Consider the following 26930-nt stretch of genomic DNA (forward strand, 5'->3'; position numbering starts at 1 on the left):
TACAGTACCGCTGCCTTGTTGCGCATGACTTTGTTTGTAGGAGAGTAATTTTACAAGTGCAGAAGCATGTAGCTTGCTAGACTGATGCTTCTCACAGACCTGGCCAATACGTTTCCAATTTTTGAAACCCTCTTTAGTAAAAGTCCCCTCAGTGTGCTGTTCAGGAAAATGCCGACAGGCTTTACAAAAAATCAGGTCTTTCGACTGGCTATATTCAATCCAGTTGAACCTTTCATACCACTTGGCGTTGAAGCTTCGATATTTCCCATCAATTATGGTACTCGGGAATGCCTGTAGATGAGGTTGGGTAGCAGGTTCCCCCAGAGCTGACAGATCCGATGGTGCAATTAAGTGTAGCAGTGATCGTCGATTAGCCATAGGCAGATCTGCTTGCCGGTTAGCATCAGTGGAGGTTGTCGGTTCGGAGTTAATCTCCGCTCCATTCTCAGAGCCAGCGGTTGTTCCATTACGATCCACAGATTGGTCCTCCAAATAATTATTAATCTCAATACGAGGTTTTTAAAAAAAATGAGGGTGACTTGTTTGGCCATACTAAGAAAAATCAAGATACCGTAAACTTCTAGCGAACGTTATAACCGTTGGTTGTTCGCGTCATAGATGGTTCGCGCCAGATTACAATAGAGCGTGCTACGTTGATGTTGCATTGACCAATGAAAACACGTCACCAACACATTTAAATTTTAAAGTTATCAGGCTTGCTTATAATTTTACTGTTTTTAACATAACATATTATAGATGAAATACACCACATAAAGTAGTATCCATGTTCAACAATACAGAGTAGTATTTTATTTTTTTATTTCTGATTGGGCGGGCCAGCTGTCAATGTGGGCGTGCCCAGGCCCGTCCAGGCCCACCCACAGCTCCGGGCCTGCCTTTAACTGAACTGAGCTGGACGATGACATCACTGAATTCAATAATGAAATGCCTTTAACTGAAAATTGAGTTTAATCTGGTCATTTTACATTATTGGCACACTATTTTCCTAATTTGATATTGTGCAGTTGCTTTGACACAATTTGTATTGTTAAGCACTATATAAATAAAGGTGACTTGACTTGAAAATATTGTTTGGTCAGTAGCCTATAAAAGTAATAGAAGTCAATGGAAAGTCCCCACAATTCACAGAAACAAACAGTGTGTGTGTGTGTGTGTGTGTTATGATGACACTATTATTGTCAAAATTCTATAGGTTCAAAAATATCAAAACTGTATCAAGACGTATAGTGTTTCAGTTGAGACTTCCATTATTTTTTGCTTATTTTTCTACTACATGTTGTGGACAATGCATCACATTTAATAGAATATGAACAAATTTCTACAGTCTATCAGGGTTTTTGTTTGCTTGTTTTTTGCCTTAAATGAGATCTCCGTTTTATCACGTGATTTCTGGGAAGCGCAGCTCTTTAGTTGAAATGTTTGAAACTGGCAGAAGGGAAATTGGCTGGATCAAAATACCAAAGTGGGAGGGGTTTATCGTTACTTGCATTTACTATGCTGTGATGGCTCACATAACACCTACTCATGTTGTAGTAAATAATAAACATTATTTCCTGAAAGTGGCGTAGATTACGCAGAAAGTGGGCTATAAATAACGTCACGTGGTACGTAAGACTTTTCTCATCGCTGGTGAAGGCGACCCAATCCCTATCGTTTAGGGTGGACGAAGGGAGAGGATTTAAGATTATTTTACAGTAAACTTTGCCAATATTTTTATAGAACGCCTTGGCCTTATGCATATATATTTACATATTTCATAAATAATTTACAAATTCAAGAATATGCTGTATTTTCTGTAGGAAAAAGAAATATGATATAAACTAATTGATATGCTGTGATAATTCGGCGCTGTGAGCCGCCGAGCGCCTCCTGCAGATGTAGCATTTATTTATCGCTCCACAGCTGACAGTGTACAGGACCGAAACTAAGGTAATCGAAACTACAAACAAACTACATGAGGATTTTCACAAAGTTTGAACAAAAATACTGTTTTATGCGCGAATTTATTTAAACACACAGCTATTATGCTACATTGATTTGGAGAGGGTGATTTTAGAAGAAATCGTTGTAGGCTACATTATTAAATACGATGTGACAGAAGTGAAATAAAGAGTCCTGATAGATGTCCTGCCAGAGAACACAGAGTCATTGAGATTGTGGACTTTCATAAGGTAAAATAAAAGAACAGGTCAAAGGGACCATGGCCAGATTAAAGAAACACCCAGAGGCTGATCAGTATGTTTGGTTATGGTTCATGTTTAGTTACTGCTGAATCGGTGCTGAAAATGTCAAACATTAGAACTACAATCCACTTTTGTTTCAGTTTGTTTAGCAGTTCTGTAATTAGTTTGGCTGACCAATCAAAAAAATTATCAAAATTAGAGTATTTATTCATTTTACATTTAAATACATCAAAACATGGTACTTTTATTAGTGAATTTTTAACAATTACTCACATCCCTGAACTGTCAATGTATGATATGCCTGACTTTCTTAAGACAAATCAGCAGCTGACAATCAATGTGTTTTTCAGATGGCATCTGGAAGGATTCGTTCCACGCGTCGCCTGCGTTCCTGGATAGTGGAACAGGTGTGTGTGTCTGTGTGTGTGTGTGTATGTTTATGTGGTTTATGAGGACACAAATTTGTATAATGACATGGGTATGACAGGGGTATTACAATATGAATGTGGTTTATGAGGACACTGCCTATGTCCCCGTAATTCAAAAGGCTTAAAAAACATACTAAATGGTGTTTTTTTGAAAATCTAAAAATGCACAAAGTCTCCTGTGAGGGCTTAGTTTAGGTGTAGGGTTGGTGTAGGGCAATAGCACACACAGTTTTTTCAGTATAAAAACCATTACGCCTATGGAGAGTCCCCATAAACCACAAAAACCAACGTGTGTGTGTGTGTGTGTGCGCAGTATGTTGAGTATTTCGGAAGATCTAAATTTATGGAGTTGTATGAATGCAGAAGATCATATGGAAGAGCCATTCATGCTATGAGATCCACTGGCTCCAAATCTAGTGAGCTGCCTACCTAGAGAGTAGTTTAGCCATAGGCACAGACTTTCTTAAACTGAAGGAGGCAGATTATGCTCTTTCGATGTTGGAGGTATGCATCCTTTATGGTTTAATGTTGTACTAGGTGCACTCTCCCGTTCATAATTTTTCTAAAGTCTTAAATTGAATCCATGAAGTCTGAACATTTCTTGATAGATGAATGGATGTTTGAGGTGACCAGTTGAAAGAAATCATGCAACGCATTTCTTGTAAACCTCTCATGTTTTGAGACATTCACTTTTTCTGCTGCAGTTTGCTCTCTTTCAAATGTTTTATCTAATAACAATCTCCAGTGCTTCATGGTATGTTGTTGTTTGTTGTTGATGACTTTTGGTTTGTTTCTCTATTGTGTGTGTGCTTTGGGATGTAGGTTAACAGTGGGATGTATAATGGCCTAGTCTGGGACAACCCTGAGAAAACCATGTTTCGTATCCCATGGAAGCATGCTGGAAAACAAGATTTCCGAACTGAGGAGGATGCAGCTATTTTCAAGGTCCAAATGTGTCTTTATCTTTCTCTCTGTGTCCTTGTTTCTTAGTTTTTACACAATGAACAACTTCCCAAGTGCGAGTGTTACCTAGTGCACTCAACACTTAGTGCAGTCATTTGCAAACTCAAGCAATGTTTTCTAGACTTCTATTGATGATAAATAATTTACACATTTATATTCAGAATGAATTAGAGTTCCATTTGAAAATTGTTCATTTGAAATGTTTTCATTTAAGGCTTGGGCAGAGTTTAAAGGGAAGCTTTTGGAGAATGGAAATTCAGACCCTGCAAACTGGAAAACTCGCCTTCGCTGTGCCCTCAACAAAAGTCCAGAGTTTTGTGAGGTCACTGAAAGGTCACAGCTAGACATCTCCGAACCCTACAAGGTGTACCGCCTCGTACCACTAGAAGAACAAGGTAACCAAGGGATGTGGAAAAATATATGGATATTAGCAAGTTTGCTAACTTTCATGCATTTGGCACGAGTCACGCTTTCAGGCTCTTTCTCACGCCTCTTCAGGCTCTAAACTTCTTGACAATTAACAAAATGACACAAAATAAATCCCTAACTCTGCTCATAGCATTTTCCCCACTAGCATGTGGCTTGATTGGTCTACAACAGATATTCTGGTCTAAAGTAGCTATATTCCACCAGTGAAACTTTTCCCCACTCTTCACAAGGTAACCATTAAAGAGCTAGCTGTCTAGGTGTCACCAAACACAGTTTGCATGTTCTGTGTGGTCTGTAAATTTCACAATGTTACAGGCCACTCTGGTGGATGAGTATTTTTGATTTGTTGAATATGTGCGCTGTGGCATGAAAAACCTCAGTTATGTCACTTATAGTAGTGAAAAACGTGTTAGTATGATAAAAGACACATTTGAAAAAAATGACAAGAGGCCACAGAGCTAATCGCATTGAGATATAATCCAAGTTGTCTTGAACCTCAAATAGGTTTAATTTGGGCTGCTTACTACATCAGGTACCCAAAACAGTACTTGTGCTGTTTCATGCGCTTGAGAGATTCTTTCCTTCAGCGCATAAATTACATTACTCTTGGATTGGATTGGATTGGATTGGATTCAATTTATTGTCATTGCACATGTAGGTACAAGGCAACGAAATGCAATAGAGAAGAAGAAATACAGCATAACATGAGGAAGGAGAGGAGAAAAAAAAGTGTCCTCGCACTGCGTTCTTGGAAGAGAACACAGCGCGAGAACAGACAAAAAACCTCAGCATAAAGCACAATCAACACAGGAACATAACTTGCATAGTAATCCTAGTTCAGACGAAACAGCCATCCGGCCAGCCGCCAGTACAGCGCAAACCCACGGACCCGTTAACGCCTGACAGGATGAAGCGACGAAGGCGTGGGATGGGGTTAGGGAGGTGTATGAGTTTGTGTATGTGTAAGTTCGTGTGAGTTCGTATGTCTTGAAATCCGTTTCGCCAGCACTCCAAACCAGTCGACTCAGTTCGCAGGTTGTGATGCGACATAGCAATTGCCATGGAAACGTCCTTGGACAGAGCACAAGCGCCCGACAATAACAAGGTGTTTTTGGGAGGAGGGAATGGAAGAAAGAGCGTCTCCCTGCAGTATTCACCGGAGAGTTGATACCAGAGCGGCCTTGCCAAGCCGATCTGTTGTGGGAAGCCGGAAAGAGATAAGATTGTTTTGTCTTAGTGCGAACAGCTGTCTTCCAGTTTCACAGCTAATTCTCATTGTCCATTCTGATCTCCATGTCCGTCGATTTTTCTTTCCAAAGCCGAGAGCTTAGCCGTGATTGAATCCATATTGCGGTTAATCGCCTCAGTCTCCGAGGCGACCGCTCTGCCCACAGACTCCATCATGACGGGCAGCCGTGAGAGGTTTTGGACAGCCAGTCCCGTCTCCTTAATTTTCTGATAATTTAGGGCAACGCCTAATCCAAATAGCAGAAACCCAGTTATCATTGTTCCGAATAAGAAGATGTCTTCAATGTCCTCCACGGAGAGAGCCGCTAGACACACGACCCGCCATCTCTCCCATGCGTCCATCGTGTAGCCAGCAGCAAACGTCCCAGCGGGACATTCCGGTTCTCCAGATCCCGCTTTCCTAGTCGAGAAGATGGTGTCAATTGCATTTAGAGACCAGTTGATCAGATCCATAATTTCGGTTTTGCAAATAGTGCAGCGAGAGTCTCTTAAGAGGACAGGACAATACAAGAGAGCAAGCAGTACATTACTCTTATATAAATATTTACATTTCACAGATGAGTTTGTCATAATAGAGTTTGTAAAATTATGTGATACCCTGTAGGATTTAAATTTCTCATATTCTTCAAGTAACAATTGCTTTTCAGTCCCTCTCATTGGTCTACACGGTCATGGGAGGAATTGTTACACAAGCAGTCTTATCTCAAATCTTCGATCTTTAAGCAGTTTGCACAATTTGTACATTGCATAGAAAAATCCCCCTCATGCTGGGGGTTCCCCTTCAGAGTGTGCACAAAAATAAAATGATAAAAGCAATAATTTAAGAAAAACAGTTAGTAATTTATTAGACTGTTTTTTTTAAAGCCGGAAACTCATAGCTCGAAGAAAAGCTACTGTAAAACAATGAGTAAAAATGATATTTTTGTATAATCAAAACCTTAAAAAAAAACTGTCCGATTCAGTCCATGTCATCAAAATCCAGCCTGGCAACCAAAGTTGGCAACCCTGATACAGTCAATCCAATATGACTCTTAAGACACTTACTAGAGATGTCTACGTTGGCTTTGTTTGCAAGGTGTCTTTCTGGATTCTGTTGTTTGTTGTTTACATTCTGTTAGTCACTCCCTAAAACATTAATAACTATTTTTATTGATTGATTGATTGATTGATTGATTTATTGAATGCAGAAATAGTATTTTTATTTTTATTCATTTATTACCAGCAAAATGTCTGTGATGACTGCAGTGAATATGTAAAGGAATTACGTTTTGTAATTTAGTTAATTTTCTCTCACCATAGTGGTGAAAGTGAAAAAAGAGAATGGACAAAAGCCAGCGAGGAGCAGCAGAAGGAGACGCAGTGAATCCGAGCAAGATGAGGCGCAGATTGCATGCAAAAAGATCAAAGAGGAGGTTACTGTGCCTCAGTCCATCAACATGGTAAAAAAATCCAGCACATCATAACTAATCATTGAGGAGCTATGCTGTTCATACTTTAATTAAATTGCAGTTTGCAGCATGCATGTAAATAGTGAAAGCCTGTGTTACAAAAGCATTATGTAAACACTGAGTCAAGAACATGCATTAAGAGACATATGCATTCCACAGCTTGGTTTTGCAGTGTAAAGTACTGTATGAGTCTACAATTAATTGGGCACTATTTTTACAGAGCGCACAGGACATCATCCTACACATAGGAAGAGAGATCACACTCCAAGCAGACGTGGAGACAAACCCCTTAAAGACTGACAACAGTAATGATCGAATTTTGCTCTATGAATTTGACCCTGATGTGCAACTTGCATGGCTCTTTTTGATGCTGATAATGCAATGGGTGAATGATTTATTATCGTTCTTCTCTTTCTTGAGTCACTGAAGATATCCAGGTAAACGTCACCATTGAAGCTGTTGAGAAGAAAGGTGATTAAAAATAACATTTTATTTATTGATTAGAAAATAATCCAATTTCTCCAAACTCTTGCCAAACGGTTTCCTAAAACTCTATTGTTCTTGTTCTTTCAGTGCTGCATTCTTTCCACATAACCGTGCACTACATTGGTCAGGAGGTTCTGCGGCGAGAAATAATGGGTAACGATGTTCGGATCGCTTACCTGCCTCCCTCACCTGTCCCTCCATCTCCACCATCTCTAAACCCCACTGGCTTCCATCGAATCCCTCTCCCAGACCCCACATCAGACATGAGCTCCGACCCCAGCCTCGCCCCACGTTTGACCGCTCTAAACAAATTGCTGCCCTTCATAGAGAGTGGAATAGTCCTGACCTCGACAGGAGGAGGCATGTATGCCAAGCACTTCTGTCAGGGACCGGTGTTCTGGAGAGGACCACATAAATCCACCACAGGACCCTATAAAATGGAAAGAGCAAGTGAGCCCACCCAGCTGTTCAGCAAGGATATATTCAAACAGGGTAAGTGTTTCACAAGCTTATTTTGTGCACTGTATAAATAAAACTGGTCATTCAAATTTCTATGCTTTATATAGTTCTTTGACTTGAATGTTCATTTAAAACGGATTAGTACCGGACAAAATACCAGAAATATCTAGAAACTTGTTGAATCCATATGATTTTAGCTAATAAGACTGAATGTTAAATCCTTAAGGGGTCATTGGATGCAAAATTCACTTTTCAAGTTGTCTGAACATAAATGTGTGTTGGAAGTGTGTGTACACATCCATCTTATAATAATAAAAATCCACCCAGTGTTTTTTTTTTTAAATCCCTATTTTAAAATCCCCTTTCTCAAATCAGGCTGTTCTGAGAGCCCTGTCGAAATGACATAGTCCTGGCTTCATAGATATATATACCTAGATTCCTCATTATGGACTGTTTCTATGGGCCACGATACATAAGCCATCTGCCATTTTTGGAACGGTCTGCGAATCGTTGAGCGCATTGACTTTGTACGTCTACAACAGCAAGTTATACGCTTTTATATCTTAGAATATTCATTGATTATAATGGTGAATGCCAGATGGCTAACGCGTCAACGTATCTCGAGCGGTCGAATAGGGAATCTACACATATTTATGGTCTGCACGTCACTCCACGGAAGAGAGGGGCAAAGTCCGCAGAGTTCACTAGGATTTAAAGCAACATGATCTAGAACAGCGTGTTACAAACAGAGCTGATTTTGACAGGGTAAAGGTGTTTTTACATTACCATTGAGAAATTTTAACCAAAGTATTTTATAGACTTTTCATTAAGACCCTAAAGAATCATATCAACTTGTGGAAAATGGGCATCCGATGACCCCTTTAATGAAAGATTTAGCTGTGCTAAAATTTAGGGCACAAATGTAATAATAGGTCCTAAATAGTGGTTGACCGATATATCTGCATTTTTTAATTATCAACATTGACTGATGCATTTTTCTGTTTGGCCATTGAAAGGCAAATGCTATAATACTTAATTACCTACAGTCAGCTTTCAGCAAATATGCAAGTCTTTGAATATTTAATAAACATTTAATTGCACAAACTTCAGCAAACCCAGCTGCGAGATGCCCTGAAGTGTGCATTTGTAGATTGTATAAAAATGTGTGTACCGTGTGTGTAACAGTCAGTACATGGGAATTGGATGCTGTCTGAGTGCACTATTGATTACAGTGATAAATTCCTTTTTATTCATATTTTTAACAATTTCTTTGTGTTTGCATCATTGTGTGGAAACTGTTACAAAAAATGAAAAGAAAAAATGTGAGAATAGTGATTGATACATATTGAAGTCAGCAGAATCATTTAATTTATTTCCTTACCATGATAGAAGATGACCCATCTCATGGCACAAGATTTTGGTCATAATGCTCACCTCTCTTCTAGAAAGTTATTCCATAATTCGTTAGTCTTTTAGCCCCCCAATGAGCAGGCCAGAGGTGACTGTGGCAAGGAATGACAAACCGTTTTAAAGTTTACTAAATGATCTTTACACCTAAAGTTGAAAAAAGTTTTTTAAAATTGATAACAGCATTAGTTTTAAAGTTTCTTTGTTCCTTTCAGAGTTGGACGCTTTCCGCAGTGGAGGAAAACAACCTCAAAGTGAGACCACGCTGTGTTTTGGAGAAGAGCTGTATGATGGAGATAACATCGATGATAAACACATCATCATTAAGGTACAGACCTGATGTCAATGCAGCAATCAATTTTGTATGTGGATCAAATGCTATGCTACATTTGTGCTATATGTGGATGCAACCTTTGCTACTTTAGCAGCTGTGAAAGGTTAATTCAGCCATTTTTTTTTATCCTTATGTCGTTTCAAACACAAAAAATGCTTTGCATAATGTCCAGGCTACTTCTGTGAGACCATGAAAGTAATTTCCAAAAAATAAATAAAAGCAGCTGCAAGTATGACAGCAGATTTGAATCTTCAAATCATACACAAAATAATGGAAAATGTACTGGTAATTTTCTGCCAGAACATTGTCCAGTAATTTTATAGACATTTCTGTTAACCCTAAAACACAACGCAAGTTCAAAATTGAAAATACAGGTAAAACAAACAAAAAAAAGTGTTATAACAACAAAAGAGTTTAAATTATATGAACATATCATCTTATTCACACTAGTACATAAGAAAACTTGCCACCTTGACACTTGGATCTTGCATATTGAGACCTTTTGTGTTGCAATATATTTGAATGTTTTGAATTGGGCAGAAGCATGAATAAGAGTTTTTGAGATACGGATAGACAGAAAACATTTACATTTCCACCAGAATTGTTATTTTTGGGTGCACTATTCTTATAGTTTTCTTTTTTTTTTCTTCAGATCTCTATCCCCTGGGTTGAGTCGCAGATAGATGAGGTCAAGACACTTGCAAGAGTTGCAAAAGTTTGGCCAGCCAGTCTCCTACAGGGGCAGTGACGCTAAACATGGTTGAAGTATTGCAGCAGTAACAAACCTCTAAGATAACACTTACTGCATTCTTGACATTAAGGATCAAAATGAAGAAAAACAACTATATATGACATGACTTGAGACAACTTGTATAAACACTTTCTTGTAGGTAATGCATGGTATTAGTTGCTTCAAATGCTTAAAATATGTAGCCATATATTAGTTAAATGCACATATTTATATGTAAAATAAAATGTCTTTAGTCAATATAGCTTTGTTTGTTTCACAGCAAAATGTGTAAGAACACAAAATATTGTCATTTTTACTGCTCTAGTTGTGCCCTAAAAAAAGTACACTTCCATAATGTACTTAAAGTGCTCTATTCTCGCATACCAATTTTGTACTTAATATACTAAAAATGATTATTTAGTACTTCTACTTAAGATCATCTAAGTGTACTCAACTGTGCTATTTTGGAAAGCCATGAATATGAACTAAAATGCACTTTTAACATACTATCTCTGTACTTAAAAATGTATTTAGTCACCACTTTTAGTGCACTTGAGTGTTCTAGTGTACGAAAGATGGTTCAAGTGTACTACAAGTGGTAACTAAATACATTTTTTAAAAACAGAGATAGTATGTTAAAAGTGCATTTAAGTTCATATTCATAGCATTCCAAAATTGCACAGTTGAGTACACGTACATGATCTTAGGTTTATTTTAAGAAGTACTAAAGAATGTTTTTTAGTATAAGTACAAAATTAGTGCGTGAAAATAGAGCACTTTAAGTACATTATGGAAGTGCACTTGTTTTTCACCTGGGGGAGTCTGAGTAAAGATTTTCAAAATCATTAAATGCATTAACAATGTACATGGTTATCTACAAGCGGATTGTTAAATTACCCTGTACATTTTCATCCAACGCTAATGTTTCACTCAATTCATCACTTGTTTTATGAAATAAATTAATCAATGGCAATTAATGATGTCGTCACTTGCCTTGTTCTCTGTTGTTGCCTGTCTCAGTCATAATGGCAGATACCAAGAACTTCACTTTTCTTGCATTCTATCCATGAAAAATTAGTTTGAGGCTACTTGTTTAAGAATTTTGTCACCACTAGTCATGCAAACACAATTACCATGCAGGTATCAGGGGTGTAACATGAAAGGATGGTCCCAATCATATGCATCTGCGCAGGCTCATAGAAACACATCTGTGACAGTAGGTGGCGCTATAGAGACCTGTAAAGATGAAATATTTGTGTAGGCCATAACCTGGAAAGGAGTATTTTAGCACTTCCAGCTACATAGTTCTGAAATCAGTGGATGTTTCATTTTTATTTATTTATTTTTGGCTATATAGCGGAAATAAGATCTTTGGTCAAAACAAGCTCAAGATATTATCAAGTTTTAATATATGGCATAAAATATATGAATAACCCAGTTATGATTTATTCTTTCATATGTCATGCAAAAAGGCAATTGATAATAAGTGGTTAAACGGGACTAGAGGTAGTTGGGACATTAAACGTCATCATGAATGAATGATGCAGTTATATAGCGCTTTGTGTATTGCTGTACACTCAAAGCGATTTTACAATCATATGGGGGGTCTTTCCTCAATCACCACCAGTGCCAGGTGTTTATAATTGTGCACTAGCAAACTATTCCAACTCAAAAGGGAAACTTTTTAAAATAAAGACTGAAAGAATTGTCTGAAGTTAAGTGATGGTGACACTGTAGTCTTCTGATGGTACTGTAGTATATTTATAGCCAATTGTATTTACATGTCAAAATTCGTAAAAGTTGTGTTAATTTGTGAAGATTATCATGATGAACAAAACATGCAAGAATCAGTCATTTTTGCTGGCCACAAAAACTAATTTTATGCAATAATCTAACAGCCCATGGAAGCATCCTATTGGGTTTTTAATCAAGGAACCAGGCAACTTTCGGGTTCCCCTACAAAAAATACTTAGAGCGCAGTAGTGATTAAGGCAGTTTATGTTTTGGTTCATAACTCTGGAACCCTAAAGAATATAAACAAATTTCCCGTGAATCCTTGAGTCAAGCCCTACCAAATATCTTACCAGTATACCTCCAATTACACTTCCGTCTATAAAATTATTCAGCCATTTTCAATTTACTGAAAAACCCACTTTTTCAAACTCCTCCTAGGCCCTTGATCTGATCTTCACCAAATTTCACGCACAGTAGCTTACGACAGTCAACAAGTTATCAAAAAGTTACTGATTTGTCAAAGCGATGTTGAATCTCCTGACTTCAACATAGAAACTTAAAACTTGACATACATAGACCACAGGACATTCTGAGGACACACTCCAAGTTGCATCAGAACTGAACCTATAAGGCCTCAATAATGTTATGTTTGTGATTTAATGCCCCCATTAAAGCAGGCTTAATTTATTGTGACAGTAACGCTGAAATGATTGAACTGCAATTTGATTAAAATAAACTTACTTGAGGCTATTGGTTCCAAAACAACACTTTGGTTTTACTTGAATCAACCAAATTTGGGGGGTGTCATTTAAAAAATGCTATTAACCAAACCGTGTCATTGCCAGTTGACTTTCATTGCATGGACAAAAAAATTAAATCACTGAGAAATTTTTCTAAATATTTACTTTTATGTTCCACAGAAGAAAGTCATTCGTACAGGTTAGTAGTGCTGCAGTGGGGGAAAAAGGCATCAGAACAAATACAAGCTACAGACAGACCTGAAGATCCACATATTGTGGGACACACCTCACATGAACCATACACTAACACTACTCTTTGCTGGAAGGAATCATCTAAATTATTAGAGACTTCTAACCTTCATATAGTTAAAGCTAAATACTAGACTACTTCATGACAACAAAATCTCTTTTTTTTCTTCACATTTTTTTCCCGTATGAAGTCTGTAAAATGGAGAACCCCATGTTATGACAGCACCTGAACAACCATACATAGTTTTATTACAGATTACTTTAATGTTGAGATGGATCTTAAAAAACAAACCAATTAATAGCTTATTGTTAAATTACTAAAATATAACAGGTGATTAAAGTTATCAAAGTAAGAAAAAATATGCTGCTTGTATTACGAGTCCACCTTAATGCAAGTTTGTTTATTTTTAGGGTCAAAGCACAAAATCACGCCAAACAAAAGAAAATGTTTCTTTTTGCATATCTGAGGACATCATTTATATCATATAAATGAGTCCAATAATCTTAAAAACACAATTAGAGGGGAAGAAAACTATGATGTGAGAAGATTTAGTCTATATATAGTTAAACACTTCCATTGGCTGGGGAGATCAGCTCCATGATCTTGGCATTGAGTTTCTGATTGGTCCAATCTTTTGTGATGTCATCCAAATGGCTGTCAAAGTCCACCAATAGCATCTGATCACCAGAGCTGAACAGCTGATTAACTATGGAACAGCTTTCTTCCCACTGTCGAAGCATTATTCTAAGGAATACACATGTCATTAATTAACTACACTGCAGCGTTATCATCATCAACACATTTTTTGAGATTTGTCTTACGTGTGTTTGTCTTTGAGAGCCCAGCGGGCATCTTTACGCTCATACATCACGATTGGAGGAACACGGCAGCCTGGAAACATCTTTTCACCATCAATCTGAGACAGGGGGAACATTTATTTCCCATTAAAAAAAAAATGACTTTTCCAATAAACTTTTGTACCAAGGTGACATTTTCTAAATTACCATAAGCAAAACAGCATTGTTACACTGCTCAAAGATCTTCTCTGCAATCTTCAACGCACATGGAGTAGGGCTGGAAAAAACAAACAAACAAAAAAAACAGTAAGAGAAAAGTAAAATGCAGAGAAAATAAGGGACTCGGGCAGTAAGATGAAAAAAGATGGAGGAGTACCTGCTGTCTGAGACACAAGCATTGGCTTGATAATATCCCACAATCCTTTGCTGCGTTTGTGAACACCAAACGTCGACCTACAACAGGAAAAATTGACATGTATTCTATAAAAAAGCATTTAAATTTCATTATTTTTACATTTAATCATTTAGCAGGGGCTTTTATCCAAAGAGACTTACAAATGAGGAATTCAATGTCATGCGGTCTGCTATAATATAGATTATTCTATATTCAATTCTTTCAAACTGCAAATATACTGTAAACATTGGATATTTCACAAGAATATGTAAATCTACTTGAACCAAAATCATTAACAGATAATAATAAGCAAAATATTAAACCATCATTTATACAGTTATTTCTATAAGGAAGTGGCTAAACGATTTGAAAAAAAAAAGTCACTACCTAACAAAACTAGTATTAGCCCATTAAATGAGCCTGAGTTTTAGACCTTTTTTTTTTTTTTTTAACAATTTGTGACCAGCAAGTGACACTGCATCCCTCGCCCTGAAGATTTCAAATACAGCTAACAAAAAAGTCATACACGTTTAGAAGAACATAAGTGTGAGTAAATTATGACAGATTTCATTTTTGGGTGAACTAGCCCTTTAATGGATATGGTCACCAAAGCAAAATTATTTAGTCCCAAATGTCTCACCTACTCTCTCACTGAACGATTTTGCTTTCACAAACCTTTTTAAATCTTAAAGCTAATGACACAATGACATTCTTATACTGATTCCCTATGTTTGTAGTTCTGCAATGAAAAATCATAGAGATAAAAACAACAATTGTTGCAATACTTGAATGGCATTCGTGGAGTTAAGTGCAGCAGCATGACCATTTTCCAACTGCATATATTTATTAAAGGTGCAGTCACCTGTGTAAGCGCCAGCTGTGTGATTGGAGCCAGAGACAAGTGCGAGTGGAGCAGCGGCACACAGTCTGTGATACATACAGCTGCGCCTGCTGGACTGGAGGACAACAGCAGGCCGTTCACACTGCAGCGAGGAAACTGACTTGCATGTAGGTACATTTTGGCGTAAGCCAGACAGGACAACTCCACCTCACCCATCTGAAAAAAACCCCCACAGTGTGGTAGAAAAGAGGTCATCATTTTATTAGGTCATAACTATTACTTGCAAGCAGGTGTGGTTACCCGGGTCATTTAAGGAATATTTTTGTGCATGTAAATATACACTAAAATGCTAGGTTAAAAACAACCCAACTTGAGTTATTTAGCAACCTAGCGCTGGGTTAATAAGTTTAACACCACAATCCAATGACAAAGGATAGATGAAATTGAATACAGTAAGAGTGTGAGTGAAAATGTGTGTTAGCCCTGTGATGGACTGGCCATCTTTCCAGGGTGTTTCCCTGCCTTCGGCCCGAGATACTCCAGCATCCCTGCTACTAAACATTGAACAAGCAGTTTGTTTGGGAAAGAGTGAAAGGATGCAACATGACAACATGTAAAGTCCAAGCAAATCAAAACAAACTGCCCACTAAATCAATCCAGGAAGATGTCTTTCTAGATTTTGATACTGCAATCCTCAAAATATATGGCCAGCAAAGGAATGACCTGCTTATGAAAGTAGAAACAGTTTAAACACTTCTCGTGTGTGAACGGCTAGTCGGCTGCTCGCCTTGATATCATCTGAAGATAACATTTCATTCAAACAGGCGTGGTCTTTAAATGTGCAGATCTGCCACTAAAGGGTTTCCAGCTGGATTTCAACCAAGCCTTTCCACACTATGAAGAAACGTGAGTACGGGATTAAAATCGCGTGATATGACGATAAACGATTGAGTGATAAACATTTAATCTATGAATCGTTGATCACAGCCGCTTTATTCACCATGTTCACAGAAATCCAAAGAAGAATACACTTACCGTTGTGTGTTTTTCCTTTTTCAGTTATCAAATACGAAATCCCAATAATTAAATCAAACACATTAAAACAATAATATCTGACTTCATAAGAACTCGAAAGAAACGGACATGAGGAGAACTGCAGCGTATTTTTCTTCGTGGCGACGGTGCACTTGCATATGTCGCACGTTACTGCCGCCTGCAGGTTCTTTCTTCTTCTTCTTCTTTGAGGTTTAACGGCGGCTTGCATCCATGAGCGTTGCATTACCGCCATCTTCTTTCTTGCGATGTTACTCCAGCTTATTCCCTCCAGCTTGTTTTCCGCGATCATATTCTCTTCATCAAACCTGCTCTAATTAAAAAATTACAAATATTTTTCTTGCCTTGCTTAATTACACCATTTTGCAGTATATCTTTTATACCTGCCCCTGTCAACCCATCTCTTATTAATTCATCCATCATAATTCTCCTCTGTTCTTCATACCTTCTGCAACTTATAAGTACGTGTTCTATGGTTTCTAATGACTGACAGTACTCGCACAAACCAGTAGGGTGCTTCCCTATAATGTGTAATGTACTATTTAAATTACTGTGTCCTATTCTTAATCTTGTCATCACTATTTCTTCTCTCCTAGTCCCTCCCCAGTTCCTCAATGTACCAACTTTATTTTGAATAGCATGCAAATGTCTTCCTTTAGCTTCCCTGTCCCACTTACGCTGCCATTCTCGAACTGCTTCTTTCCAGACAATACTCTTCCCTTCAGATTTTGATATTTTTATATTTGCTTCAATATTCTCTTTTTTAATTGCTTGTTTAAATTATCCACTCTCTCATTGCCCAAAATGCCTACATGAGCTGGGGTCCAAATCAATTGAATCTCATTGCCTTTTTCCTTTACTCTTGCATATATTGCTATATTGGACATACCTGTCCTGAGACTGTACAGTGCTGATAATGAATCACTACCAATTAAAACCTTACTTATTTTCCTGCAGGTTCTTAGTGGAACACATCCATAATCAATTGTTTTTGTTTTTAACTATCCCTTTAACTTTTCATGGTGGACAAACATATCCTGTTTTCAAAGGCTTAAACTGCAATTCAATAAATACTGTTGCAATCAATGTTAAAGGGATAGTTCACCCAAAAATGCACATTCTGTCATTAATTAAACCGTACGGCCTTCATTCATCTTCGGAACACAAATTAAGATATTTTGATGAAATCCGGGAGGTTTAATTCTCTCTAATGCTGATATCTGCCTGACTGCGTCCTCTATTGTTACTTAGGACAATAGGTGGCCATTTTTGCCACTGCCAGTGTTTAAATGAAATAATCATATTTTTGCATTTTAGAAAAGAAAAGCTGTTAATATAATAACAGAAATAATAGGTTGACGCGGCGAATGAAAGAGTAATGTGCAGTGATCTAAAACATAAAGCAGTCATTGGATGTTTTCGGGGATTGTGGGCGTCTTCGAGAAATCGAAAGTATTGTTAAGAGAAGCTAGAGCGCGAGGCACCTGAACGTCTGCTGCTCACAGTACCTCGAGCTCTTTGTCTGGAAATAACCAACATTTACATTCATTATGTCCAAAACTAAAGTACTGAAGATAAACTCTGATAATGCAGTGAGGGTAAGTTCGTCTCTGTAGAATTTGTACTAAGTATTTCCACTCTCTACAGAGTGCAGTAAAAGTAAACGCGTTTGCGACTGTTGGCTCCTCGGTGAAGTTTTAAAGGGTTTGTGTTGTTTGTTTGGTAGTATTGAACATAAAACGTTGTTGGCGACCTCTGCTAAAAAAAAAATATCCTGAGTCACACTTCCTCATCCTCCACGAATGCTGAAAGTGAAAGTAAGCACGGAAGGCGCGATCATGTTCATGGTGTTTGAATTGTAATTGTATATTTGTATTGCCTTCATCCAGATAGAAAACTACCGCCAGTCACTGTATAAGCAGGTATGAATTCAACTGAAATAATACAAACACAGGCTAAATTTGAGATCGTTGCATTATGGTTGTTTGTGTTGACAATATTCATTGCGTTGACAGGCAGAAGAGCTGTTCTCCAATCACATACCTCTGAAGATCTCACAGCTTGACAACCTGCTGAAGGTACCTTTGTTCATTTGGTATATCAATACATCTGAGTATTCATGTATGTGTGTCCTTGGGAAATGAACTTGCGGCCTTGTTTCTGCTGCCCAGGTTACCATTTGTGACCCAGGACCACAAAACCAGTCATAAGGGTAATTTCTTTGAAATTGAGATTTGTACATTACCTGAAAGTTGAATAAATATGCTTTCCATTGAAGTATGGTTTGTTAGGATAGGACAATATTTGGCTGAGATACAACTATTTGGAAATCTGGAATCTAAAGGTGCAAAAAAAAAAAAAAATCGAAATATTGAGAAAATCACCTTTAAACTTGTCCAAAGTTCTTAGCAATGCATATTACTAATCAAAAATTAAGTTTTGATATATTTATGGTAGGAAATTCACAAAATATCTTCTTGGAACATGATCATTAATATCCTAATAATTTTTGGCATAAAAGAAAAATCTATCATTTTGAGCCCTACAATGTATTGTTGGCTATTGCTACAAATATACCCGTGCTACTTATGACTGGTTTTGTGCTCCAGGGTCACATTTGAGCAATACCTTGGCTTCAGTGACAACTGAATTTAAATACTTTTCTTTTATGGTTTTAGGGGGATGACTTCAGTATCACTGACCTCTCATCTCTCCATGCACCCCTGGACATTCCCATTCCGGACCCCCCTGCTCCAGAAGATGAGGTTGGCATCCAGGGGGGGTAGAATTTAAAAAAAATGTATTAATTAAAAAGATTTAAAACGTGTATTTAAATATTTTAACAGGAGATGGAGACAGATAAAAATGAAGATGATGAGAAAAAGAAGAAAGGTAATTTCTCACACACACACACACACACACACACACACACTTTGGGTTTCCATGTTTTATGGGGACATTCCATAGACATAATGATTTTCATACTGTACAAACGGCATTTTCTATCCCCTTACCCCACCCCAATGCAAAACATTTTTAGATTTTCAAAAACTGAATTATGTATGATTTACAGTATAAGCTGTGTTCCTCATGGGGATTTCCTCATGCAATCATGAGTAAAGTTGTTTATGAATGGGAAATTTGTAAAGATGACACACAAATAACTGATTTTGAGAAAGGCACGTTTATCTGAAACACGATATAAACACTGATCTATAAATATGTTGATCTGTAAATTAAAAACTTAACTAAAATAATTATTAAATTAGAACAGGAGCTAAATGTACTTCAGACAAAATTGTTATGAACAGATTAAATGAAGATGAATGTTTACTAGTGATTTAAAGAAGAAATGTGGATAAAACTGCTCTAAAGTTATATATGTGCACCAAACCATAACTGTGATATATTGTTGTGATATGGAATATGGCATGTTTTTGCAATGTTACATGTTTCTTGTGCCAGCTCCCAAGTGTGGCTTTATCAAAGGAAATGAGAGGATTGTGAAGTTGCTGGATATTGTAAAACCAGAGATAATGGCTCTGAAGGAGACCTGCATCACTGTAAGTGAGAAAAAATAACTCATAAGTTTTCAGAATTTTCCCAGAAATGCAGTAGTGACAGATTTATTCTTTTATTTTTTTCAGGTTTCTTGCTGGATTTCTCATCTAATTCCAAAAATAGAGGATGGAAATGATTTTGGAGTTGCAATTCAGGTTATTAAACCTTAAAAGGCTCAGACTGCTTCTAAATGCATGCTTTATACCACATAATGTTTTTGATTCTGAATCTCAAAGATAAGCAGCAGTGAACATGACTGATATTGATATTTTAGGAAAAAATCCTTGAGAGAATTACTGCTGTGAAGACCAAGGTGGAGGGTTTTCAGACCAACATTAACAAGTATGACCAACTATTTCAGTACATTGATTATGTTTACTGAAGATTGTAAAACTGCAGTATATTTTACACTCCCCACATTTATTCATTTTGTCATGTTAGTAATAAAGTTGTGTTTATCTGCAGGTACTTCTCAGAGAGGGGAGATGCAGTGGCAAAAGCTTCCAAAGACACACACGTGGTGAGTATGACCTGTCAAATCAACTATTAGTTTCATTACTTTTTTGTATAGCCAAAGTTATTAAATATTAATATTAAGTTATTAAATAGAGCTTTCAATACCATGTTCTCGGTTTTTGCCATTCAACCCTTTGATTCATGAGTTAAAAAGTCATTAGAGTACTCTGTGCAAACAAAAGTTGTACAACTCTGAGCATTCTGTAGCCCTCAACAATGAAATTATTTCAGAAATTCACATTTTTGCAATGTTCAGGCATAATAAACATCCCCCACCTTTTTTAATAATATGAACAGGCAAGAGCAAAGCTATTAAATGCATTTAAATATTAATTATTATTACATATTTAACAGTTTGGTGATTTTAAACAGATTTACACTGACCTCATACACTTCAGAAACATTTAGTCTAGTTTCAATTCACTCTTATAGTTCCGAAATATACTTTCATACCCTTTTTTTTGTGTAATAATAAAAATGTTATTTTGGCAGATGGATTATCGTTCTCTGGTGCATGAGAAGGATGAAGCAGCATATTCTGAGATTAGAGTGATTATGCTCGATATACGCGGTTTCTATGTGAGTTGCTTACATTTATTCATTCAGCAAACAGCTTCTAAATAAGAAATGCTACCACACAAGTTATTAATCCTGGAGATATGGCCTTTACGAATTAATCATGATAATTGTGGACACAACTGTACGGCTGAAGATTCAGATGTCTGTTGTTTCTCAGGCTGAACTCTATGATGTCATCAGCAAGAACCTGGAGAAAGTGACGAATCCTAAAGGAGAAGAGAAGCCCTCCATGTACTGAGACAGATGCTTACTGAGACCAGCGCAGTTCTACAACTAGACCAGTTTTCAGAATTTCTCTTTTCTTCACATGATTTTTGACACTCTACAGATACATCTTTAAAGTGGCTTGTTAGGAAACTTATTAAATCAGTCATAAACATACAGTGTGTTGTGGTACAAATGATGAGTTCAAATAAATGTACATTTATTTCAGCATATACAAAATAAATCAGGAAAACGCACAAATTCACGAATGTGACATTTTCTTATAGCAAAGAACCACATTAAAACCAAAAATGATGACATTCACACTTCAGGAGTCTATCACACCAAATGCTATTATAACATAATTACAACTCAGTCCAATTCATTTTATTTATTTCATTGTAACAAGCAACAAATGTTTACAAAAACTTTTTGGATCACTTAAAGAATAGAAAGAACTAATGTGGAAAAACTCCTCTCATAAAAGGAAAATGAATGTTTGAAAACAATAAGTGATCAATTTTCAGGTTTCTTTCATGAAACAGGAACATAAATTGTCTATTTATTTTGTGGAAGGTGCTACATATTTCACACTTCTGGTCCTTCTCCTCCTGGAATCAACTGAAAAAACAAACAAACACATGATTTCATTGCATTTGACAAAGTAATGTCATTTTGATTAGCATTCATCTATTAACGCAATGACAGTTTGGTAATATTTGAAATGGATTAATATAGGCTGGGATGTTAAGGCATGTTTTTAGATCTGTGGGCTTCCTCCTAATTTCTTAGTTTGACGTTTTAAGAGTCTGTATTAAAGAACAGCAGTAAAAATGACAGATTTAGAAAAAAAAAAAGTTTTTGTTTTTTAAGTTTTAGTAAAATAAAGTAAAAAGTTGTAGTCAAAATACTGAAAAAAAAAATGTTGAGACAACTTTCGATATGACCCAACTTTACTGAATCCTAACAGTTGGGTTGGTAGATGTACAGCATTGCGATTTTCATAAAACACTGGCTAAAACAATAAACTTACATAAGAGCTTTACTCATATTCATACACTAAACTAATCTAGAAGCAAAAGTTGTCAATTCATTAAGCGTGATATATATATATAGTTGATTGTTGGTGATTAAAGGTGAACTCAATAATTGATCATACCATTGTGATGTTATTGCCATTGAGTAGAATCTGATCCAGCTTTGTGATTCTTCTTCCTTCTGGAGTGATTTCACTGAGACACAAAAATAACTGTTGTTATGGCTCAGTGATATCTGAGATGAAGAAGCATTGGCCCGGTTTCACAGACAGGGTTTAGACTAAGCCAGGATTAGGCCATAGTTCAATTAGGACATTTAAGTAATTTTTTATAAACATGCTTAGAGAAAAACATTACTGGTGTGCATCTTGAAACAAAACCGAGGTACTGATATATCAGTCAGTGCAAGTTTATTTCAGTTGAAACAGCTAAGACTTACATTTTAGTCTAGGACTAGGCTTAAGCCTCGTCTGTGAAACCTCAGAAATTATGTTTCTGAAAGGTAATCTCACATTCATGTTGATATCAAACATTTTTGTAAAATGTTTTTCCAAACATATAATTGATTTCAGAATTCAATTTCAATATATTCAGATTTCCGGTTTGACAAAACGTGGTGGAGCCACGTAAAAAGTTATAAAATATTTTCCTTACACCTTGAATACATGAGTGTACAATTCAGAACTGTTTAAGTAATTTTTTAAACATTATTAAATTACATTATCATCAATTTATGACATCATAAACTATAATAATGAAGTTCCCATGGGGTTACTCCATTTGATCTGGAATAAAAAATCTAATCGAACACATCGAATGGAAAGGCTGCTTTATTTACAGTTTTTGCAATACTTATGCTATTGAACATCTGGCATCTTGACAGGACACATTGATGCCATTTCTTTTGATTTCAAATGTTCAATTATTTTGAACTTTTATAACATTAGACCCTGGTTTCACAGTCAAGGCTTAAGCCTAGTCCTAGACTAAAATGTAAGTCTTAGCTGTTTCAACTGAAATAAACTTGCACTGACTGATCTTAAAATATATCAGTGTCTTTGTTTTGTCTTAAGTAATATTAAGTACCAGTAATATTTTTTTTATTGTTTTTTTTTTCTAAGCATGTTTATAAAAATCACTTAAATGTCCTAATTGAATAAACTATGGCCTAATCCTGGCTTAGTCTAAGCCCTGTCTGTGAAACTGGACCTAGATGTTTTAAGGAAATATAAAATTAAGACACATTGCAAATTCTGTATGAACCTTGTTAATAGCAAGCACACCATGGTGTCTAGATCCCAGTAAAAAAAACTAATTCTATATTAGAGTATAAATACATATTCACGTGTCCCATATATATTTAGTCATAAGTTTGAGGAGAAGTTAAAGTCAAAGCAGATGGATGCATACATCAGGTAAAGATATAAAGAAATTAATAAGCATATTTTTAGGTAGAAACATATACTTACAACTCTGTCACATCCTCAAGAACCATGTCTGATTAAAACAGTCAAGAAAATGTATGTGTAGTCCTGTCACACTTTTTGAATATAATTCTCTTTCTTTACATCATGTGAAATAAAACTGTAATAATGGTATTATAACAAAGAGTCTCTTACATTCATAGTACAAATAAATGATTGTAAGGTGTTACTATGTCCAGAGGAGTGAATGTGTAACAGTGTCATCGGCTCTATACCTGTATATTGTAAAATAAAACTGAATCTAATCCTAAAACATTAACCATCACAAATATGTGCCAGCCAGGGTTTTTCCAGAACGTAAAAGGATACTGACAAAGTCATCAAATCCGAGTAGAGTTCCCACAATCTCTTTATCGTTCTTCATGACGATGTGAATCCGTGAGCCAATGCATTTATCCACCAGCTCTGAAAGACATCACAGAAGCCATGACAAACACAACCAAAAACAACTGAGGCTGTTCATGCCTGAAGTATACATGGTGTGGACAGTGTGAAATCTACTAAATGTTCCAGATTACAGCACACATACAGTACAATGTGCTTGACACTCCAAATAAATGTGGCGAATGAAGCAGAAGTGACAAAAAACATTTGAAACTCAAGTTTTACATATTTCAAGATAGATTATTTTGTTAAAACTGAAGCTTGCCAGTTAGCTAAGAGTCAAATGAATATTAAGGTTTAGATATACTTCAAACTTTAAATCAAAGAACAGATGTGACGTAATTTCAAACTAAATCTGGCCAAAATGAAGTTCTATTGGAGTATGTTTTGGTTGTTTGAAAAAGCTTGCCAGAGTGAACTTTCCATGAAACTGTTTAACAACTTAAGTCTGTAATTGGTCCATGATGATTATGTGGCAGTTGGGTGTGCTTTGAGGCTTTACCTTATTTGAAGTCAAATATTTTCAATTTCATTTTTAACAATTATTCTGTCGAGGTCAAACATAAAAAACATGAACACACTGGAGAGTTTCTTTCAATTAAAGTTGTACTTATAAGTGAAATTCTGAATTCCTGTGTATGTCATTCATCAGGTAAAGCAAAGTTCTTTTTTTTACCCCTGACTGAAGAACAAAACAAAACTTAAATGAGTATATCAAGTTTTATCTTTGTTGTAGAGACACAATTCACATCACGCGCAACGTACTCTAGTAGTGTACGTGTAAAACTTAAATATACTTTGGGCTTTTAGGGTTCCAGTTGGGACAGGCCCTGTGTCGACATTTATGTCCCCCGCACTTAAGTAAGAAACATAAAACATAAGTAGGCTAAACAACACAAAATGATTATGAGCAATAAACCAAAATAAGTACTTCTAAATTAAAAAATTATGAAAATTATTCATTTCTTTCAGGTAGGTAAGTATATTTTAAGGTTAAGTGATTAACTTTATCTATAAGCTGTCCCCGTCTTCACAATGATTGAAATACAGCATGTCAAATTAAAATAATTCATTACCATTCATATATAATTTAAATCGACACGCAACATCTAAACTCAGCAATTCTATCATCTAAAATTCTGGGGTTTCCACTTTTAAAATGACTTGGTCTTTCGTGTGTTTGTAACTTGTAATTACGAGATTTCTGACTATAACTGAAGATGACACAACATTAGTGAACTAATGAAGGGAAGGGAATGACAATAGAATTGAACAGATATAACGTTATGGAGTAATGCTCACTGTAACAGAATTCGCCCATACTGACTGCAGGAACGGACTTACATTTATATCTTGAACCACTTATTTAAAAAATGATTAGACCTATACATTTAGTATACACGTGTGTCCAATAATATAAAAATAAAAATAATAAAACGAACTGAGATTTGAATGGGACTCAGTGGGAACTGGGAACTCTATGCCCCATTACAAAAACTACAAATGTTTAATTAGTAAATTAAATAATCTATTAAAACGAAAGTCGCACATACCGAGAGGTAAAAGCTGTGAGGGATTCGTTGCCGCGATTGCCGCCATTTTGAAAACAGATCTTAGTAATCGACCACTGAAAAAACAAAACAAAAACAGACATGAGAAATCGATATTCTTCTTCTTCTTCATGTGATTTTATTGGCGGTTGACAAACAACTTAATGGTGTATTTCCGCCACCTACTGGTATGGAGTGTGAATCAAAATGAGTTTCTCCCTCCCCCTTTTTATTTAAATGTATATTTATATTCTATCCCACAATTTAGTTTTTTTAAGGAACTTCAAAACTAGACTAAAACATTCATTATTCGAATTATTTTGTAAAATATATCTTATTATAAATTGTATTTTCCTATTACCTAATTCTTGTATTAAAATTCTCCTCTCATTGTCATATTTCTGGCAATACTGTATGACATGTTCTACGGTCTCTTCCTGTCCACAAAACTCACACCTCCCCGTTTCATGTTTACCCATTTTATGAAGTGTGCTATTTAATCTTGTATGCCCAAATCTCAATCTTGATATTATTATTTCATCTTTTCTATTTTTTCCTGCATTTCTTATTTCACCCACTTTCCCTTGTAGAGAAATCGATATTAGAAGCCATCGATGGCTATATAAACACAGGAGGCTGCTGGGCCACGGTCAGCCCCGAAAAAAACGGTGCAAAACGTTTATTAAACGGAAACGGTGGTTCGTTGAACACCTTGTTCTGATGACACAAGTGTTGCAACTACGGCAGCTGAGAAGGCCATTCTTTGTGTTCTTTTTGAAGAATTTCCGGAGCCTGATAAAATCGGTATAACGTTAAATAAATTTTGAATGCTGCAAAATACGCTCGATGTTACAGTCACTGCCGTCCAGAATAAAAGAGATCCCAATCGAGTGAAGGGATTTGTGGAAACTGTGGTTCCTACTTATTGAGATCCAACATTTGCCTCATTTCAGGATGAAAAGACAAACATTTCAGGTGAAGGATAATCCACTTCAGATCTATATGACCTTATTATTTTTATTGTCAGTATTAGGCTTATCATTATTGCTGATCACTGTTGTTGTGCTATGATATTGTAATATTTACCATTATATAATCAGAGGAGCATAGAAAAGTTTATGAAAGTGTCACTCCACAATACAATAGCAAAATATATAAATATGTATAGTATTTTTATATTACATTAATCAGTGTCTAGCACACCTTCCTGGGGAAAGGATATGGACCAGACGACATTGATATTTAGACAGACTTAAATAAGTTCCAGATCTATACGTGTGCTCTTATTATTTCAGTTATTTTGCCTTTAATATAAATAAACATGTGCAAACAATATACTTGCTCTTGTGAATTTATTTAGATGTTAATTACATTTACTTACAAATTCATCATCATCATGTTGATATGCTATGTTACTATAAAACTCTGACGACAAACATAACATCATATTACAGCTGGAAGCAATGGTTGAAGTTAATAATGAATTAGTTTTATTACATATAAAGTTTGGTGTACACAGAAAAATTGTTGACAAAGTAATCATTTACTAGAATGATCAAGTAAAGTAAGTGTTGACCTTTTGAATGACCTCTCCAGCTCAGTTGGTGGCAGTGATGCAGGGACAGAAGAGGTCTATTTCTCGCGTTCTGATTGGCTACATGTCATACAGC

At 36.2% G+C, this 26930-nt stretch overlaps 4 protein-coding genes across 6 annotated transcripts; 2 read left to right on the forward strand and 2 right to left on the reverse strand.

Annotated features, from left to right (window-relative positions):
• Window positions 1-1820: 1820 nt before the first annotated feature.
• On the forward strand, window positions 1821-11123 carry LOC306857860 (interferon regulatory factor 8-like). 2 transcript variants are annotated; one of them, XR_013783146.1, is made up of 11 exons: window positions 1830-1950; window positions 2555-2611; window positions 3455-3577; window positions 3810-3990; window positions 6572-6711; window positions 6941-7025; window positions 7141-7191; window positions 7294-7698; window positions 9288-9400; window positions 10059-10463; window positions 10933-11110. XR_013783146.1 is itself a non-coding variant. In XM_079398097.1 (10 exons), the coding sequence occupies exons 2-10, from the start codon at window positions 2555-2557 to the stop codon at window positions 10152-10154; spliced, it is 1251 nt and encodes a 416-aa protein (XP_079254223.1). In that variant the 5' UTR covers window positions 1821-1950; the 3' UTR covers window positions 10155-11123. The 2 variants fall into 2 exon arrangements, 1 of the variants encoding a protein (XP_079254223.1); XM_079398097.1 differs by having other exon boundaries at window positions 1821-1950; window positions 10059-11123.
• A 1587-nt stretch (window positions 11124-12710) lies between these two features.
• Window positions 12711-16443, reverse strand: LOC306857438 (ER membrane protein complex subunit 9-like). 2 transcript variants are annotated; one of them, XM_079397383.1, is made up of 6 exons: window positions 15928-16100; window positions 14914-15108; window positions 14034-14110; window positions 13865-13934; window positions 13682-13776; window positions 12711-13604 (listed from the first exon to the last, which is right to left on the reverse strand). In XM_079397383.1, exons 2-6 carry the CDS (start codon window positions 15106-15108, stop codon window positions 13424-13426), a joined length of 618 nt encoding a protein of 205 aa, XP_079253509.1. In that variant the 5' UTR covers window positions 15928-16100; the 3' UTR covers window positions 12711-13423. The 2 variants fall into 2 exon arrangements, with proteins under 2 accessions (XP_079253509.1, XP_079253510.1); XM_079397384.1 differs by having other exon boundaries at window positions 14914-16443.
• Window positions 16444-17175: 732 nt separating this feature from the next.
• On the forward strand, window positions 17176-20984 carry psme2 (proteasome activator subunit 2). The gene is made up of 11 exons (XM_079398201.1): window positions 17176-17543; window positions 17835-17867; window positions 17961-18023; window positions 18624-18710; window positions 18792-18837; window positions 19411-19508; window positions 19593-19661; window positions 19781-19848; window positions 19972-20026; window positions 20515-20601; window positions 20759-20984. Exons 1-11 carry the CDS (start codon window positions 17496-17498, stop codon window positions 20837-20839), a joined length of 735 nt encoding a protein of 244 aa, XP_079254327.1. The 5' UTR covers window positions 17176-17495; the 3' UTR covers window positions 20840-20984.
• A 7-nt stretch (window positions 20985-20991) lies between these two features.
• Window positions 20992-26875, reverse strand: LOC306857923 (U6 snRNA-associated Sm-like protein LSm5). The gene is made up of 6 exons (XM_079398202.1): window positions 26837-26875; window positions 25264-25337; window positions 23636-23731; window positions 23312-23339; window positions 21965-22037; window positions 20992-21426 (listed from the first exon to the last, which is right to left on the reverse strand). Exons 2-6 carry the CDS (start codon window positions 25307-25309, stop codon window positions 21394-21396), a joined length of 276 nt encoding a protein of 91 aa, XP_079254328.1. The 5' UTR covers window positions 25310-25337; window positions 26837-26875; the 3' UTR covers window positions 20992-21393.
• Window positions 26876-26930: the final 55 nt, after the last annotated feature.

This window comes from Barbus barbus (assembly GCF_936440315.1).
Source record: "Barbus barbus genome assembly, chromosome: 38".
Lineage (NCBI taxonomy): Eukaryota > Metazoa > Chordata > Actinopteri > Cypriniformes > Cyprinidae > Barbus > Barbus barbus.